The sequence below is a fragment of the Acanthopagrus latus genome, chromosome 7 (assembly GCF_904848185.1).
Source record: "Acanthopagrus latus isolate v.2019 chromosome 7, fAcaLat1.1, whole genome shotgun sequence".
Taxonomy (NCBI): domain Eukaryota; kingdom Metazoa; phylum Chordata; class Actinopteri; order Spariformes; family Sparidae; genus Acanthopagrus; species Acanthopagrus latus.
In genome coordinates this window covers 4309521-4327307 of record NC_051045.1, presented here as the reverse complement: position 1 = coordinate 4327307, position 17787 = coordinate 4309521, and the positions used below count along the sequence as shown (strand labels likewise).

Sequence of the window (17787 nt, the reverse complement as noted above, 5' to 3'; positions counted from 1 at the left end):
TGCGTAAAAAAGCAATGCAGAAAGATGCATAATGCATCAAAATTCAGTGGATCCCATTTGTTTGCTAACATTTTCTGGTGCAAGATATTATTTAGCACATGTTTAATGATTTGTGTGAAGTGATGGCGACAAAACTGGTTATTTCCAAAAAAGTGGTGCAAATGACACCTATGTGCGTTTGGGCCCTTTTCCTTACTCTCACACACCATATTACACTCTGACAATAATGAAAGTCAGTCAGGCATATTTTATAATCATCCTCCATAGTAGCTGACAACAGCTTATTATTAGTGCTCAAGTACAGCGCACTGTCATTTGTAAATATTCATGTAAAGGAGGAAATGTTGCTGGCATGAAAACACTAAATAACAATACATCATTTATTTATTTCATAGAGACTTGCAGTGATGTTAAGTCACAGCTACCTGTATGGTCTGAACTTTCAAATAATAATAATACTAATAAAAATACTGCTAATTTCAGTGAATTTCAGGTTTACTGTTTTCCTTTGTCAGGTGCTCGACAGTATTTGCATTGTAGTTTCTGGGCTGTCTTCCTCAAAGGTGTCGGCGTGTAGTATGTTGATAAAAAATTCTGCGGAGGCAAGGCTGGGTGGAATGATAGAGCAATCTTTATTAAAACAGACTTGAGCCTAGCATCCGAACAGAGTGCGGCCACACCTCTGATATTCTCCAATCTAGGGCAAAGTAATGCCAAACGTTTTTGCCCCTTCTTGCCCTATCGGAACTCCTACGCCTTCGCTCTTAGGAATTCTACCAAGTGCCACCCCCCTTTCTCTGGTGTGGGGGCCTTTTTTAAAGTCTGTTCTCCATAACCGCCTACTTGTCCCAATTGGTCACTTTGGTGGGTTCAAGGTACATCTATCCAATGGGAAAGAAGAGAAGGATGGGTCTGCCTCACATCCTCTATGAAATAACTCTTGTGTGCGTTACTTAACTTTGCTGATGTCAGCTAAAGTGGACAGGATGGTCTCTCTACACTTAAATGACAATGTATACCTTGAGTCAGCTCTTAACCTCTGGTGTGGGCTCCTTCCTGTAGCTTATCTCTGATGCCCACTTCAGGGCTGATCAGGGCTCCTGGTTGTGGGGGCCCTCACCCTGTCACATTCCCGCAGTTGTCTAAGGAGAGCATCTGGTCCCATCTCATCCTGTCTTCCTCCTATTCACTATTGTCTTAGAGCCCAGGATGTGTAGGAAACACACAGACACTACAGCATTAAGTTTGAATTGTTACAAAAAGTCTTCCATACTTTCCGCCCCAGTGTCCATCTATCCTTACTTTCGGTGTAGTCCAGTTTGGGGGAAGAAAAAAGAACTACAAGCACCAGGAGCGTCATTTCCGGTGGAATATTCCAGCGGGTTTATCCTTGGTCTTAAAAAGGACGCGCTGAAAGAGCGGCTGTGAAGCTGACAGGTAAACGTCCTGCTGAGGTGTTCGTGTTTCTGTTGACCGCGTAGCATCTTTAAACACACGAGTCAGAGAACAGCAGACAAAACAAAACAACTACAGAGATTTAGTTAGTCTGCGGGGAAAAAAAAAAAAAAAAAAAAAAAACGGAAAAAAACAGAAACGTGTGTTCTTGCGCAGTTAGACGTCTTCACTGGAATAATCTAGAATTTGTAATCTGTGGAGGTCCCTTCAGGTAAGATGAGATGCACTTTCTGCGTGTGGTTCATTCATCCTCACATCTATATCGAATACGTATTTTTAAAAAAAGAAAAACAAAGATGGATGATTTTGCTGTGACGCAGTTGCGCCCCTTTCTCCATCCTGAACTGCAGTGATGTTAGATACCGGACACATGCACCTGTCCTCATCAGCTGACTGTTATTTATCAGCGTTCGGGTTATAATATGAGTTTTGTGGGGGTCTATATGACGAGTAACTCAAGCCAAATTTAGGAGAGAAACGGAGGAATGTTATGATGGCTGACCGTAAACGCGTCCTTGCCACCCTCAATGAAAAATGCAGGGCTGCGCTTAAAAACGGATACGTTTTTCACATAAAGAAATAATTTCTTCATGTATAACGTTTGCCGAATTAACAAGCAGGTTCGAGTTGTTACGATTATGTTGTAGACAGCGTATCACGACTTCTACAGTTTATCCTAACGCAACAGGTTTCAAAATTGAGTGTTTTTGCAAGGGAGTCCGGCGAAGATGTGACAGGCTTTTTGCAGCGATGCCGCGAAGAAACTGACACTTTTTACAAGGAAAGAAGCTTCGGAATGTGTCGTACTTAATGCCGAATTTACAAGGAGATGTCAGTGAGATGAATATTGTCATAGCCGTTTTACAAAGTTGATTACATTTCTAACAACTCTTAAAAGCACGCCATTTGAGAGGGAGTCTTGGATATTACCGTCGCTAGTGACATTCATCACACTTTATTATGTGGTCCATATCTGTGACTTTCACACACACACACACACACACACACACACACACACACACACACACACCTGCTTGGTCAGGGGGGAAATGTTAGGTCTCTGTTAATGAATCAGTCAGGGAGTGTGGTTTATAAAGTGTCATGAGATGACTTGTTGATTGGCCATTGTCCATTTTAGTGGATTAGAGACCCCCACAGGTCAGTGAGGCCCCTGGTTATTTTCATGACTGCAGTGATGTGTTTGTGCAGAGGGACGTCGGCCGTCCTAGAAACTGGTGCTGAGGATGGAGCGCATTGAAGTCCCCTCTGAGCAGCTGCAAAAAGGGAAAAAGCAGCAAGTGGTTTCAGAGGCAGAGTCATCAATTAGAATCAAGAATGATTTGAGGAAATTTAAAGAACGCTTAGTGGGGAAAACATGCCTGAGAACCAGGCTGCTGCCTTATTTGAGATTTTGTTGTCACACACACGACCTCCACCATCACACCGAAACATTAACTCTAGATTCAGCAGTACTGTGATCGTCCAGCTATCAATCAAAACAGGTGTAACATTTTTTAAATTAGGGGACTTGCATTCCAAATGTTACCAAAAATACCAGAAAGTTTCAGAATATCCTGTAATGTGTTACTTGATTATAACTATGCATTCGGTGTACGTCACTTTAATGTTGCAACAGGTTATATTTTGAATTACTAATCTGAAATCGCAAGTAACCAGTAACTAAAGTAAAAGAAAATACATTTTAAAAAAGGTAGAAAGAAGAAATTGGTACAAAATGGGCGAATCTCTAACTGAGTACAGCTCCTGGGTAAATGTGCTTATGGTAACTTTCCACCACTGTGTAACAGTAGGCTAAATTTAAATGCCTTTGGTTGCCAGGCAGTGCTTAATGTGTAAATCCAAAGGTCCTGGCGCTCAGAACAGGCGCTGAACTGGCAGGTCAGGGGGAGTGAAAAAGTCAGGGGGACGCATCATAAATCCACACTGACCTGTCAGCACATGGGATAACGACTGTTGTTACACATTAAGCATAATTAACTTACATTTATTAATCAGTGAATTCACGTTGACCACTCAGAATCACCCAGAGACGTGCGTAGTAGCTGTACTCTGTGACCAAACACAGTTCTGTGCAGTCATTTGGATGTTTACACAAGTTATTATTTCACCTTCACCTCACCTTTTATTTTACTGCCCTGATATGCGTGTATCTTTTTTATTGTCCTACCTTTTTTTTTTTTTAAGGGTATGGTCAGACTCAGTTTCACCTCTGTGGGATTACTAAAGTATTTTGCATTTTATTTTATTGTAGTAAACATCTGATTTATGTTTCTGTTTGCACGCTCTCTCCGCCTCTCCTTCACTGTCTCCTCGACTGTCCCTTCACCTCCCATGTTTTACTCGTCTCCCCTCTGTTAAGTGACGTGTTCTGTCTGAATTGATCGCCTCCTGACCATTTAAGTATTTATGGACAGCTTCACACTCGCGCACACACGTCTTAAATTAACCTTCATACTCATGTCATCGTTTCACGGCACAAACGCCCACTTAGCTCGCGTTTCATGCACAAAAATCACAGCTATAATTACACTTCGGGCGTTACTGCTCCCTCCAGCCAGCAGAATAGACAAACAAGTGATTTTTGAGGAACTTCAGTGGAAAATAAAAGAAGGACAGGATGTATAATATTAAAAATGATTCGAAAATGTATTTCATAGTGACCAAGGTTGTGCTGGATCCTATGAAATAGTCATAAATAGTATTAAAGAAGCAGAAGTTTAGAGTTATTTGTAAATATTTGATAAATACTGTGTAGTTAATCTTTAAAATTTATTTGGGTGGATATTTTAAAGTTGCAAAGAAAGATGTCATGTAAGCACTTTTCAATATATAGATATTTTTTATCTTACAGCTGTTGTGAGCCAGAGACAATCATGATCCTCCTGACTCCTTCCTCCGGTACGTACTCGTTTCTCAATCTCATCTCGTAAATCTGGATTAATGCACACCTGCATGGGCATGTGGGTGCCAGAGATTAAAGCCGAAGTTATCCCGGATCAAATTAGGGGAAGGAAAACAGCGGCCAGCGTTCTGGAGGGTTCTCGGCCTGACAGAATAATACAAGATGGATCGCATTGTAGGGCAGATGATGCAGCAAAATAAATTAATTATCACAGCACACATAGTTTATACATATTCACAAACCACACCTAACAGAAGTGGAAAGAATACATTTTAAATGTTCTTATAATACATTTTCACTATATCTCCTTGACACAAAACCCAGTCGACACGTTTAAAAGCAAAATTTGTATTGTGCAGTCGGCTCACCTCAGATTATCCTCATTATGAACTGTTTTGCTGCTTTTTTGTTGACTCTTTTTTTAGTCGTTACCAGGTAACATGGCAGGGTATTACATAACAAGGGCCTTCCCATCATGCTTTGCACTCATTAGGCAGCAATCCAGAAATAAACACTTGCTTGAAATTGACAATGTGTCTGGCTTTGGCCTTTATCCTCTTTTTTTTTTTTTTTTTTATTAGTTAGTGTAACACCAAGACAGTGCATTAAGTGGTTTGAGCACAGGCGCTGCGACCCCACAGACTTGTTTGATTCACACAGAGCTGCTGTGTGGCTCTCTAATCGTTTTTACTGCGAAAGACGTGAATGCACCTGATTATTCATCTAGCAAACTTGGCCATTTATGTGATTTTCTGGAAGAATCAACTGATGTGTTTTCTTTTTTAATCCATGAAACGTTTTCAGATAGTGATTCAAATACCAGGTTGTAACTTGTGTTTAAAATTAAGAAACTCAACTGAGAAGTAAAACGCATGCTGTCAAGTTAAAGTGTGAGTTATTGTTGGCTTTTTGCTGTGTCTCATACGCTGTTTTCTTTCAGATGAAGAGTCTCTTGAACTCGCCTGGCTTTGGAATCACAGGAAGTTCAGGGTGAAAAACACTTTCAGGGTTGCTACTGCAACGTTAAAAAAAAAGAATTTAAAAAATAAATATGCATCCTGTCTTGGACAGTACTATGACTTGAGAGAAAGTGATAAGCTCACAAGAGAGGAAGCCGACAGAAAACAAAGATTTTCTTTGTTTGACTTCAATTAAAAAAAAAACCAAAACACTTCACAGCTTTGTGGGGGCAGAGGCAGTTTTTGGCTGGAGTGAGGCACTGTCAGCAGTCATTCCATCCTGCTTACAAAAATGTAGCTTTAACTTTGGTTCTTACCGCAAAGTTTGTCTTCAAAGTAATCAAGTTTTTTTCTAACTGCACTTCAAACAAACATGGCTCAATAAAACTATGGCTATTGGCCATAAAACAAAATGCAGTTTAGCATTTAAATATGAACTGCCTGTCTTAAAAACAAGTCAATGAGGAGAGGTTGTAGATTAATCTTTACGTCACAATCTCTGCTACAGCCCAGGCTACAGTGGTATGAGTAGATTTGCTCTGTAAGTGCTGCTGCCATGTGCCTGTCTCAGGTCACTAGGCTTGATCAGCGTTAACAGGCTCATTGATCTCACGTCTGGTATGTGTCAAAGCAGTAGGTCCAACTCACTCTCACTCTGTAGCCAGTGGTGTACAGCTGTGGTCAAAAGTTCACATACACCTGTAAAGAACACGTTTATCATGGCAGCTTTCAGTTCTAATGATTTAACACAGCGCTCATGTTTCTGTGATGGAACGAGTGGAACACAAACTACTTTTTCATCTAAAAATATTCATGAAGTTTGGTTTAATAATTAATCCATCATAGGTCGTCTGAAAACACGGCCAAATCTGCTGATTCAAGAATAAAGATACTTGAATGATCAATTTACACCCACTATACACAGCCACATGCACCACAGTGTGAAAGAGCCAAGAGCTCAGCATTGATTTTACACCTTTCACCCCAAGAACACCACACCTACTGTCCAACATATTGGTGGTAGTAGCATGTTGCTGTTGGGCTTTGGTGCTCTAAAGAAATGGAATAATGAAGAAGGAGGATTATCTCCAGAGTCAGATATCAGCCAGAAGATTGTGCCTTGGATGCAGTTGGGTGAACAACAATCTGAAACACACATCAGAAGTGGTAAATTAATGGCTAAATCAGGCCAGAATTGAGGTTTTGGAATGGCCTTCCCAAGTCCTGAACCCCTCTAGACTGTCCTGATGAAACAAGTCCAAGTTAGGTTTAAGAATTAAACCATTAACCTCTCAGAAGCTTGTGGGTGGCTATCAAAAGCCCCTAACTGAGGTAAAAATGGCCAAAAGACATTTAACTAAATATTAGAATGAGTGTATGTATGTTTTTGAGCCAGCAGATTTGGTCACATTTTCAGAAGAACTTTAAAAATTGGAACTGAAGACTGCCTTGATAAACACTTTGCTTACAAGTGCATGTAAACTTTGGGCCACGACTAAATGTGGTAGTCCCCTGTATTCATACTGTTCCCCACACCAGTATTTGTGCATATCTTCCCCCCTGCTAAGATCACAATTGCGTGCTAACACTTCATATGCATCGTCTTCAGACATTGTATCCTTTTTGATATACTCTTCTCTTCCAAGTATTATCTATTGATTATTAAAGTTAACTACATGTCATTGTGGCCATTTTATTATTTTTTTTTTGTAACAGTTAAAAATATGTATAATATGTGTAGTGTAGAGATATAACTGATAAGCTAATGTTGCATGCTGCAGGCTGCAAATGAATGAAATGTACAGTAACAAATGCATTTTATTGATCTGAAAATGGATGAATGTATCGTAAGGTCTGTCTCCATCCAATAAACATACGTCTTGGTAAGTGATGCTTCTTTTACATAAGACGGGGGAATCAGTTTTAAAGTAATATGCTTTTTTTTTTAAAAAGGAAAAAAGAAAACATATGCAAACATATGCTACAATATACTGCAATATGAATTTCCATTAGATGGTATATAAAGTAGTATTAAGGTTATGATTTTATTTTTTTTTGTGCACATTTTTACTCTCAGTCCAACTGAGTTTTAACTGAAGCTTCAGGCATATTCCATCAAAAGCTGGTATGGTCACCGGATCACAGTAGGGATGTAGTTTTTGCTTTTGCTTCTTAAATCTCAGCATAGGTTTTATTGACGTAGCACGGACAACTACTAACTGCTGTTACTTTGTGGTCTCAGGTCTCTTTCAGTGCACCAACAAGCTTTTTCTGAGCGATCACGCCACGGGACTGCAGATCAAGGAGTTTGCACGTAAAAATGCAGCCAATGCTCTGTCAGTTGCCAACATGGTCATGGGCATGGCCTCCATTCTCAGCAGTCTGAATGGGTGAGCGAACACAACACTGTTGGATGTTAACTATCTGAAAACGTCAGGCAGGCTCAGCAGCTGCAGGATGGATGAAGTCGAGAGTGTGTAACTATTTTTAAGTAAAGAACAAACAAACAATAAATCCAAAATGATAATGATAATTTAGGACTTTAGGATGGTTTCCCTTGGGGCCAGGACACAACAACACTTTCTGAAAAAGCGTACACAAAACGGAAAACAAAACATTTCACACAGAAAAGACAGCAGCAGTGTGAAGCAGTGAAAAAAGTTGACATATTAAAAACATTTAGATAAATGAAAAAAAAATGTTCATTCAGTATTGGTTATATAGAGGACCTCATTTTGGAAAATATTTGCACAGTAGACGAGAGATGAATTTCTGATCCCATTTGAATTATGCCATGAATTACACATAATGTTTGTCGGTTTAAAGATTATCTGACTAATTTTCTTTTTAAGATTGAAGGTCAAGAGAGAGAGAGTTTGTTATAAAGATACTAAAGAAACACCTTTTAGTTTTGTGTAAAACTCCATCATCTCCTCAATATACGTCACCAACACCGATATCTGTCACCTTGCCTCAGAAAAAGGATTTAAAAAAAAGAGAAAATCACAAACAATCAGGCCATATTTACAACTGCAGTTATATGAAAAGAGAGTTATTTGAGGTATTACGGAATCGGTTCTTCAAGGTTTTTTGGGAGGTTTTTGGTTAGCGTTCAACAAGACAACATCAATTTGACGTCGCCGTTTGGCTGTGTCGTCTTTGTGGTTGTCTTTTTTCACAGGCTTGTACTTAATTGATTTTTGTGAATGCTGAGAAATTATCTTTTTGAATTGACAGTCATCATATGGAACATTTCATTGAAAAATTCAAACGGGATCAAAAAATGATTGCCATTCACCACAGCACAAGGGGAGGGACTTCACCACTCTATTTAAAATCCAGATTTCTGTCATTACCAGATGGCGATAGACTTTAAGATGGCAATTCCCTGTTATTTCACATCATTACTAACCCAGCTGAAGTCTAACTGGCACTAGTTCAAACCCTTTTCCAGTTGTGAAAATATTTGACCCTTTGAAACGTGTTGCTGTCATCAAATACCTAAACCTAACCGTCACTCGTTCTGCTCAGGCACCATCACGCTGCGTGTTGGCTGGTTCTGATTGGCTACCTGCTGGACTTTGCGGATGGGGCAGTTGCCAGGCGACTCGATGCCTGCTCTGCGCTGGGTAAGTGGAGTGTTGTGGTCAAAAGCTCTGACCAAAGATAAACTTTATCTGGGGTGTTGGCAGCACTCGCTGCACAGTCCTTTGTCTGGACTTTCTAATGTGGCTGCACGAGGTCACAAACAAAGGAAGCCAGTAGAATTAAACCCTGCCACTGAAATACTAGGGATAGTCTTACAAAGTCCCCAAGAGAGGAATCATACATTTTTAATGTGATGCAATTTGAGCGTTATTAAATCAGTGTCTTTTTAGCTATTAGCTGAGGGTTTGGGGTTGAGATTTGCATTTGTAAATTTTCTTACCCCCGCTGAGCTCATGCAAATGCACAGCATATAAAATGTGCTGCTGTGGCTTGTTTTTCAAAAGATCACAGCACTGTACCCTATATAGTGAAAAATCCAGAGGCACAAATAGCTGTTGTAACATTGCAAGTTTTTTCCACAGCCCAAAATAACTCCCAGGTGCATCACAATACATCGGTGGCTGTGCATTTCTGGAGGCTTTGTGTCCCGACGGGGGTTTTTTCTGCATGACTTTGCAGGTGGATGTTGTTGTTCCCCCCCACGTATTTTGTCAAATGAACAATCACTTTCTGATTAAGCAGTCTAATTCCACGGGATCACGCTCCAATTGTCTATTTTATCCTGTTGCTTTGGGTTCTCTGCATATCTGAAATTGCTAAAATTGTTGACCCTGGGCTGTGGAATTCCACCTCGTTCATTTGAGCAGTGGCCTGAATCACCTCATCCTCATCTGCTGAAAACATGCTCCGTGCTCCTGGGATAAAGAGACACGGCAGTGGAGAATGTTGTTTATAGAATGTGGCTGCCTGTTGGGCTGACACTGGATTTTCCACATGGAGATGTCACATGTCAGTGACATTGGCGGTGACTACGCTGGAGAGATAACGTATCTGCACTGGCTTTCGTAGACATTAAACTCATGACTGAGGCACTGCCAGATTGAAAGAAGTTTAATAATAGGACAGTCGGTGTTCACATGTAGCCATTCTGAAGCAGAATAGAATATTTGTAGCATGGTTAATGTCTGTCAGCAAGTTCCGACACCAGCACTATTTATATCTCCTTGTCAATATCAAGGGTCTTTTATGAGTCTTTTTCATATTCAGGTGCCAAGCTTGATGACTTTGGTGACTTCACGACCTTCGGGATTGCCACGTCGTTGCTCTTGAGGACATCTGACCTGCTGGACAACATCCTGTGCATGTGTTACGTCCTATCTGTGTTCGTCCGCCTCTGTTTCTTCTCGAGTGGTAAGTTCTCAGACATGGCTTCTTTTTTATTTGAGTCTGTCATTAAACTGGGGGTTAGTTACTTTATTCTTCTTTGGTCCGTAGGGATTCCATTTGTGTACCGCGGCCTGCCCTGCATCTACTCCTCAGCCATCCTGGCCAGCGCCTCTCTGCTGTCTGGAGGAAACATGACCATGCTGCGGGTCCTCGCAATGGCCATGATCCTCTTCATGATCAGTCAAAACTTCTACCCTCATGACAGAGTGCTGGAGTCCCAGGCCTGGAAGAAAGTAGTCTATGCCGGAGGTAAATCGCTTGAAAACCAATTCAGTAGGATTCACCTCTCTCTCTTGTCATGAGCACAGTTGCCAGAACTGATGGTTAAAACACAAAAATACATTTTCACACATAACTTTCTTACTTCATTCAGTGATTTTGGTATAACTCTGTCATATCCAGCTGTACCTGTTGCGAATGAACTGCTAACTAGTGATAACCAGCAGCTTCCCAATGAACATCTCTAGACCAGGGCCATATGCAGCCTTAGAGAACAATGACGGAGGCCAGTTACAGTTCCCAGGTGATTTACACCAGTTGCTTTGTCGCTACAGTAACCGCTAACTGCTGCTAAATGTACCTGTAGTTAGCGGTCTGACCACCTTGTTACTGTACTCCTGTCATCAACTGGCAAAACCTTTTACCACGAAGTCTGGTACATTCATGTTTCCCTCCAGATAAATCATGATAACTTTTTATCCAGAGCATCCAATCAGATTACAACTTTTGGGAAAAGCTAATGACATTTCCCATCAGCCTCAGCTGTACTTTGTTTCGCGCTTATGTGAGCATGCTGGCTTGCTCAGTAAAGGCAGTGAATATGGTTAACAGACCCGCTAAACATAAGCCTTAAATGCTGACACTAGCATTTAGGTCAAAGCACTGCTTTACTTTTATATATCCTCACACTGCAAATTCTGAACACTGCTAGCAAGACGGTAGAACCCTGTCCGTTACGCATTTATGGTGGACATTGCACAAAGAAGAGATTATGTAATATTTATTATTGGATTAAATCATTCTTTCGAAATTAGAAAATTGTCTCACTCAACCTTTTTCCCCCCCCTAGGAGTCGTGATGGTGTTCTGCTCTTCCTTCCCGCCTGCTTGCTTGTACTACCTGCTGTGGTCTGTCTCCTACATTTTGTTCCCCACATCTCTTTGGAGCAGTAAAGTGTAAAAGGGGTTCTGGCCTTTTCCAAAAGTTGCTAATAGGTTGCGGCCAACCTGGCCCATCTGAGTGAGCTGAGGCTTCCTGCCATTGAGGGTCTGAGCTGAACATGCTCATGCACTACAGGCCAACACTTGCTCTATTTCTTTGTAGTGACTTTTTTTTATTATAATTATTGGTAAAAAATAAAATAAAATACAGGCAGAGATGTAATGTATTTAAAAAAAATCAACACTGCTCATCAAATCAAAATACAACACAAAAAGACAAGCTAGCGCCCACCACCAACCCCTGTATTTAGTCTGGTCCTGTGCACTTACTGTTAAACCATAAAATACAATAGAGTCAATGTAAACGTATGATATGGTAAAAAAAAAAAATACAATCAGGTCCAGATTAAAGTAATCAGCAACTAAATATCAACCCTCATATTTGAGTTGAGGTAAGGTCTATATGGAGGTTTCCCAGATCTCTAAACATTATACAATATGATGTTAATTCATTGATCTATTGTCTTTGTGAGCGGAGGTCAGACATCCATTTGACTAAAATGCATTTTCCCAGCTGGTTAATTAATTTGAATTGTTCTAAGTCTGCTACATTTTAGGGTCCTGTGAAATATTCCTTTTTATAGATAAAATGAGTAATACATTTCATAATATCTGCAATCATTGGGCAATGCCAGATCCTATGGAAAATATATGCATTTTTTGATTTTACATTTCTGCCACCCAGGTGAAATTTTGTTAAATTTAACACATGTATTGCAAGATCTGAATTTAATTAGCCTGCCTTTACCGGAGATTTAAAAAGTTTGTGCCAGTCAGCGTCATTATGTGAACAATACGGATCAAACTCCCAGTTGATGTTCTGTGAAAGGACTTTCATATTCATGACAATTATTGTTGAGAATATTGTCGAAAGCTGATGTGAATACTAAAACCATCGGAGCTGAGGGGAATACCATGAGGTGTATTTGATTCGACACAGTGAACTATACAGGTAGCCACTTAAACAGATTGTACTGAGGTTGTATTTTCAGGACAGTTACTTGGAAACTAGAGAATATACCTTCTGTGTAAAGGTCCCTAACTATGTAATGCCTTCATCCACACAATGTTTGAGTCTGTCCCTGTTATGGGATATGGGTTGTTTCGATAGTGAAGCATTTTAATGGGTGACCCTTTAGATTCAAGAATGAAATGGAGATGTTAAGTGCTGTGCATAGTTGGGTTCTTGGTAATTGTACTCAGTTTGTATATAATACCCCAAAAAGGGAACGACATTCAGCAGAGTTTTTTTGCAATCCTTGTTTTTTTCTGATCTTCCTTCATTCTCTTCTGATTGTGACAAAGTCCAAATGGTCTGAACTGTGATGCTGTGATGTCGGAAATCCAATTCTAATTCTTCCAATTGAAGTCACAGGTAAGTCTAATCATCTTTAAAGGTCAAATTCGATATGATCCAGCAGTCTGCTGAACCTCTGTGCGTATTTTATCAAATTGTTTCCCGACTCAGATTCCCAGATTTCCCAGATTAAGAAGTAAGATGTTTAATTTTATAGTATCGTAATAGTATCTCACCTTTAGTAAAGTTTACTTCAGAGCCTGGTGATGCACTGTTTTGTGTTAGCACTTGTAGTAATGGTGGAAATTTGGTTATTGGGTCCTTAATGAACAATACGAGGTCATTGACGTAGAGTGAAACCCAATGAAACCTGAGGTGAAGCTGGACATCATTGCCTACAGACTCTCAAGAGAAAGACAGGATTGGACAAAACAGAACAGAACTCTAGCTTTTGGAGCCTTGAAAATTGTTTTGATATATGAAGTGTAGTGTAAGTTTATGAATATATAAAGTTGTGTATCAAAGAGAAAAGTGGGTTTGATTTTGTCACAGCATGCATTGAGACAGTTTAGTATGTGGGTTCTTCTCTTTTCTGAATTATGTATCAAACAGTCGGCAAACATGATCGGAGCCTTGTCTGTCTCTGATAAACCCAATCGTCAGAATAAATGTTAGTCAAGAATGTGTCTGCAGAACCACAGATAAGTTCAAACTAGACGTGTCCTTATGTTGCATCTTTATGTTTAGGGAGAATTTTCTATTTCTATGTTTGTCACAACACTGCGCTTATGTTCTTTTAGGTTAAAGCGCAGAAATCACTCAGTCCTGGTGAGGAAATCATCATGGCTTGGCAAATATAAAAAATAAAAATATCGGATGGAGATGCCACTACTTCCCATGAAAAATGGGTGGTTTTGGTCCAGTGGTGTGACACGAACTGCATTCGGCTGTTTGGCAGGCTTGTTGGCTTGTGATAACACTGGTGGCTAGTAGGCGTACTGCATAATGTAAACACGATATGCCACATTTGGCCTAAGTGTCAACCGTGGACGTATCTGTGGTTTGCAGAAACATTAACTGCTAAAATTGAAGTCTGCTTAGGGAGAAGGAAAAAGCCGATAGCCGATTGATCGGCCGATATATGATTAAAATGCCAATGATTTTTTTGTTGGTGAAAGCTGGACAAGTACAACAAAGTCATCTATATCCATATTTTAAATGTTTTTATTCCTTTTTATAAATGTAACACTGTTGAAATGCAACAATCTTTGGCAATAACTTTATGAGAATTGTTTAACTGAACATTAGGACCCTTACTCTCACCTCCTGACTCTCTCTCGCTGCTACGTTAAACTCTGGCTTTGTAATGTTAGTAAAATAAAGTAACTTTAGAGATGTGCATGAACAGTCTTTAATTTGAGTTGAAAAGCTAGCAGTAGCTGTCTGTTTGATATTAAACCGCAATTTAGCAGATTACATTATATGAAACTATTCTATTTCCAATGGACGATGCACTGTTCTGTGGCTGAACTGGCCAGGATTACCTCTGTTGCGTGTCCCGTTATATTGCTAAATACAGATTTTAAAAACCATTAATATTCTTACATATTCCCAGTGTAAGGAGGATCCTAATAGCGTGCGATTTCATTTCAATAATGGCTGGATAGTTACGCGACGGGGCTATTTGGAAGAGAGACCACATTGGTAAGTACAGTGTTGAGTTACGTAACGTTAACAGAACAGTTTCTTCTCCTGGCAGCCTTCAGTGCCCTGTCCCTACAGGAGACAAGGTGACGGTGTCGCATTATATATGCAAGACTAGATAACTTGTGGAGAGAATAAACTGAAAACGGGTCTATGCAAGACTAGATATGACTTGTCAGCCTCCAATAAAATCACCAACCTTTAACGTTACCCCAGGATCTCTATCGCCAGAGTAATGCTCCATGAAGTGGAGAATTACTTTATGGAAAAATACCTCTAATGTAACGTGTAAAGTCTGGCTGTCGCATATTTGTGGCAACTGCTTAACTTAACGTATGGCAGTTACTTGTTTGGATATTTACAAAAGTGGCCCTTAAATGATGATGACTGACTCAGTGTTTCCTTCGTGCAAAACAGCGACATACTCCCCCGCATGCTCGGTAGATGCTGCGGAGCCAATCTGCAAATATTGGAGCCAAATTCAGCTGATAACAATACATTGGCAAAGGTCCCGCTGAACCAATCAATCAGTTGACCTGTAATTCAGACTAAATGGTTGTGTTTATCTTTACTTGGTTTGAGAAGAAGCAGTATCGTTGCGATTGCAAGAGTGACTGACAGTTGATTTATCATCATGTTTGTAAAAGGAAATACCTATTTTTTGATAATGTATTGGGATGCCATTAGAGCCTTGCAATTTATTATTTTATAATGAGTTCAACGCTTGATAGAGCACTGATGAAACCGCATCAGCGTCACACAGTTTTTGGACTTCTAGCTTAAAGTAAAAATTACACTTGTTTAATTCAACCTTTGCGTTCATGCAACTGCTCCAAAATAGAACCTAGATTGAAAGTTACAGAATGAGGGATGACAGGGAATATTAATGTTACTGGTAAGGATTAACCTTCTTTACTGCACTGACACTGAAGTCAGGGGTTGGGTGGCTTGTTCTAAAAACTGAATTTTCATCAGGGTTTATCTCCTGCGTAATCTCCCGTCTTCACGAGTAATCAAATCTTCTCTCCATGTTGTAAACACGTGGCAGCAGGGAAGCAAAATACACACCAATGATTTCAGTGAAACAATCTCCTGAGTTTTAATTATTAAATTTAAACTAGCCTGTAACTGTTGTATTCAGACAAGGAACACAACTGTGAACAATGATGCCCACAGTATTGAGCATAGTTTAATGAGTAGTGTACACAGGCCTTTAGTCTCTGAATATACAACATGACTTCTCAGCACCATTTTTTTCGAGATTCAAAAAAAATTCCATGTTGTTTCTGGCTTATCTGCAACACAATGACGGGCATTCATTAAGCACTATGACCAGTCTTGTGTTGACTGACTGTTAATGTGTCCATCAGGGTTGGGGTCACCTCACTTTCACAACATTCAGGTCAGGATTGGGGGTTTTCCTCACTTGTTCCATTTTGTAGGAGTCTCAAAAGCCAGTCAGTTCAAAGACTTTGAAATATGATTGTGCTGTCATTCCTGTTGTTTGATCTGCTGTTTGAATGTATGTTATGAATAAGCTGAATTGAAAGTCAATTGACCCCAGAATGGCTTCTGAGTTACGGACTTGTTTTTTTTTTTCTTCTTTCTTACCAAGTTGTGACTGCCTAAGAGATGGCAATACATTTTTTTTTTTTATTTTATTGCTTCATTGTATGTTTTCAGTCTACATCGTATAATGTCCGATCATTCAGTTAATCCATTCATTCTGACAAATGAAAATCTTGTCAGGATTTTTGTTTTTGGGGGGGTTTAAAAATGAAAGATGGCTGTGTTTCTCCTGTTTTCATGTTGAACTGGATCAAAAAATAAAAATAGAAATCTAAAACAAAAGTCTCATTTCTGTTTTTGAGTTTTGGTTTGATTTGTGGATTTCTGGCTTTTTGTTTTACCACTGTCATGTCAAAGTGACCGTTGCCTGCACCTCACAGGATACCATAAGACATTTTAATAATTCCTGTGTAGAATTAGTGTTCATGACAGATATTAACCAGCCTCCCACCAGTGTTTACAGGTGACCTGTATCCTGAGGGAACCAAGTCTACCCTGATACAATTGCTTGCAATTACAATTCCTCCGGCTCGGCTCAGCTGTGATGTGAATCTAACATCTGCATGAATGATAATTTACTCTCCTTTTGTTGCTGACAAATAGTGTAGTAGCGTTGGTCAGTTGGAGTTTCGAAAGAGGCTGAAGTTTAAGACATTTAAAAGTGAGTGTGTAAATGGCGTAGTGCAACAAAAATGAAAAAGAAGTGGGATGTCTCACTCCTTAGTAACTTCTGTTGTTTTTTTGCAAAATAAATTATATGTCTAAGAGTTATTAAATCAAGTATAACATCTTCTGGATGTCGTCTGATGAGGCGGATGATCTGCTACTTTCCAGCGCATCTGTGATGACAAACTTGTAAAACATCAGAAAATCAAACTCACCCTCTGGCAATGTGAAAAGAGTCATTTGCCTACTTTTAGCAGGTTTACCTGCATTTAAAAAACCTGCATATAACAGGTTACATTCTATTTGTTATCTCTATTCCTTAAAAATCACCTACATCAATTTGCTGCATCAACACAGTTTCAACAGAAAGAAAACACAAGAGACTTTTGTTGTCTTGTAGTTTGATTTATTTGCCTATTTGAATATGAAAAAAGCAAAGCATATCATTTTCCTTTTTATGGTGAACACGAAACAGTTTTCTATTCACTAGGCTGAAAAAAATAATTGACTGATCAGACAAACTTGAGCTGTTTGCTTAAGCGGCATTGCAGTTTAAATAATAAATCCACACATGAATCACCATCATATCTCATAGAACTGACCACAGCTGATGCCACTGATTCCATGACTGGGTGTAGCAACCCAGATTTAATACAGCTGCAGCAGTCTTATTTATTCATTAAGTTTATTTTTGCCTCACCTGTTCAGTTTTGTGCGAATTTACCCTCACAGAGAAACAACACACAAGCTGTGAAGTCTGCTTTTGCTGCCATCTAGTGATTGAAGCGTAAACTTTGTTTCCAGTTCCTTTGCAACTGCAACAGTCGATCTTGGCAGAGCGCACAAGTTAAATAGACCACCGACAGTTTAATACCCTCGGCGGTGTGGAGAGGAGAAGATATGTGTGGCGCTACTCTTTAACTTGGCCATAATTCAGTCTGAGGGACATGTTTTCTGGCATCACTCACCGTGTTTCACAACTCCTCACGGGGGACAAACGTCAACAGTATGGTTTCATAAGACTCAGAATGGCACAGAAGTAACAGGATGAAACTGGTT

The 17787-nt window shown here is 39.7% G+C and overlaps 1 protein-coding gene across 6 annotated transcripts; it reads left to right on the top strand.

Annotated features, from left to right (window-relative positions):
• The first annotated feature begins 1350 nt into the window (after positions 1–1350).
• On the top strand, positions 1351–16339 carry tmem269 (transmembrane protein 269). Of its 6 annotated transcripts, XM_037104395.1 has the most exons (8): positions 1444–1666; positions 4328–4374; positions 5319–5368; positions 7580–7727; positions 8869–8966; positions 10093–10236; positions 10321–10521; positions 11342–16103. In XM_037104395.1, exons 4-8 carry the CDS (start codon positions 7687–7689, stop codon positions 11449–11451), a joined length of 594 nt encoding a protein of 197 aa, XP_036960290.1. In that variant the 5' UTR covers positions 1444–1666; positions 4328–4374; positions 5319–5368; positions 7580–7686; the 3' UTR covers positions 11452–16103. The 6 variants fall into 6 exon arrangements, with proteins under 6 accessions (XP_036960286.1, XP_036960288.1, XP_036960290.1 ...); XM_037104393.1 differs by lacking the exon at positions 1444–1666 and adding an exon at positions 1379–1437 and having other exon boundaries at positions 5319–7727; XM_037104390.1 differs by lacking the exon at positions 5319–5368 and having other exon boundaries at positions 11342–16339.
• Positions 16340–17787: the final 1448 nt, after the last annotated feature.

What these genes read in the sequence shown, in the direction of transcription:
- tmem269 (XM_037104390.1), top strand. Translation starts at nt 4,350, where the DNA reads ATGATCCTCCTGACTCCTTCCTCCG. An exon ending in ATTCTCAGCAGTCTGAATGG is followed by an intron (nt 7,728 to 8,868) that starts GTGAGCGAACAC and finishes CGTTCTGCTCAG; the next exon opens with GCACCATCACGCTGCGTGTT. An exon ending in GAAAGTAGTCTATGCCGGAG is followed by an intron (nt 10,522 to 11,341) that starts GTAAATCGCTTG and finishes TCCCCCCCCTAG; the next exon opens with GAGTCGTGATGGTGTTCTGC.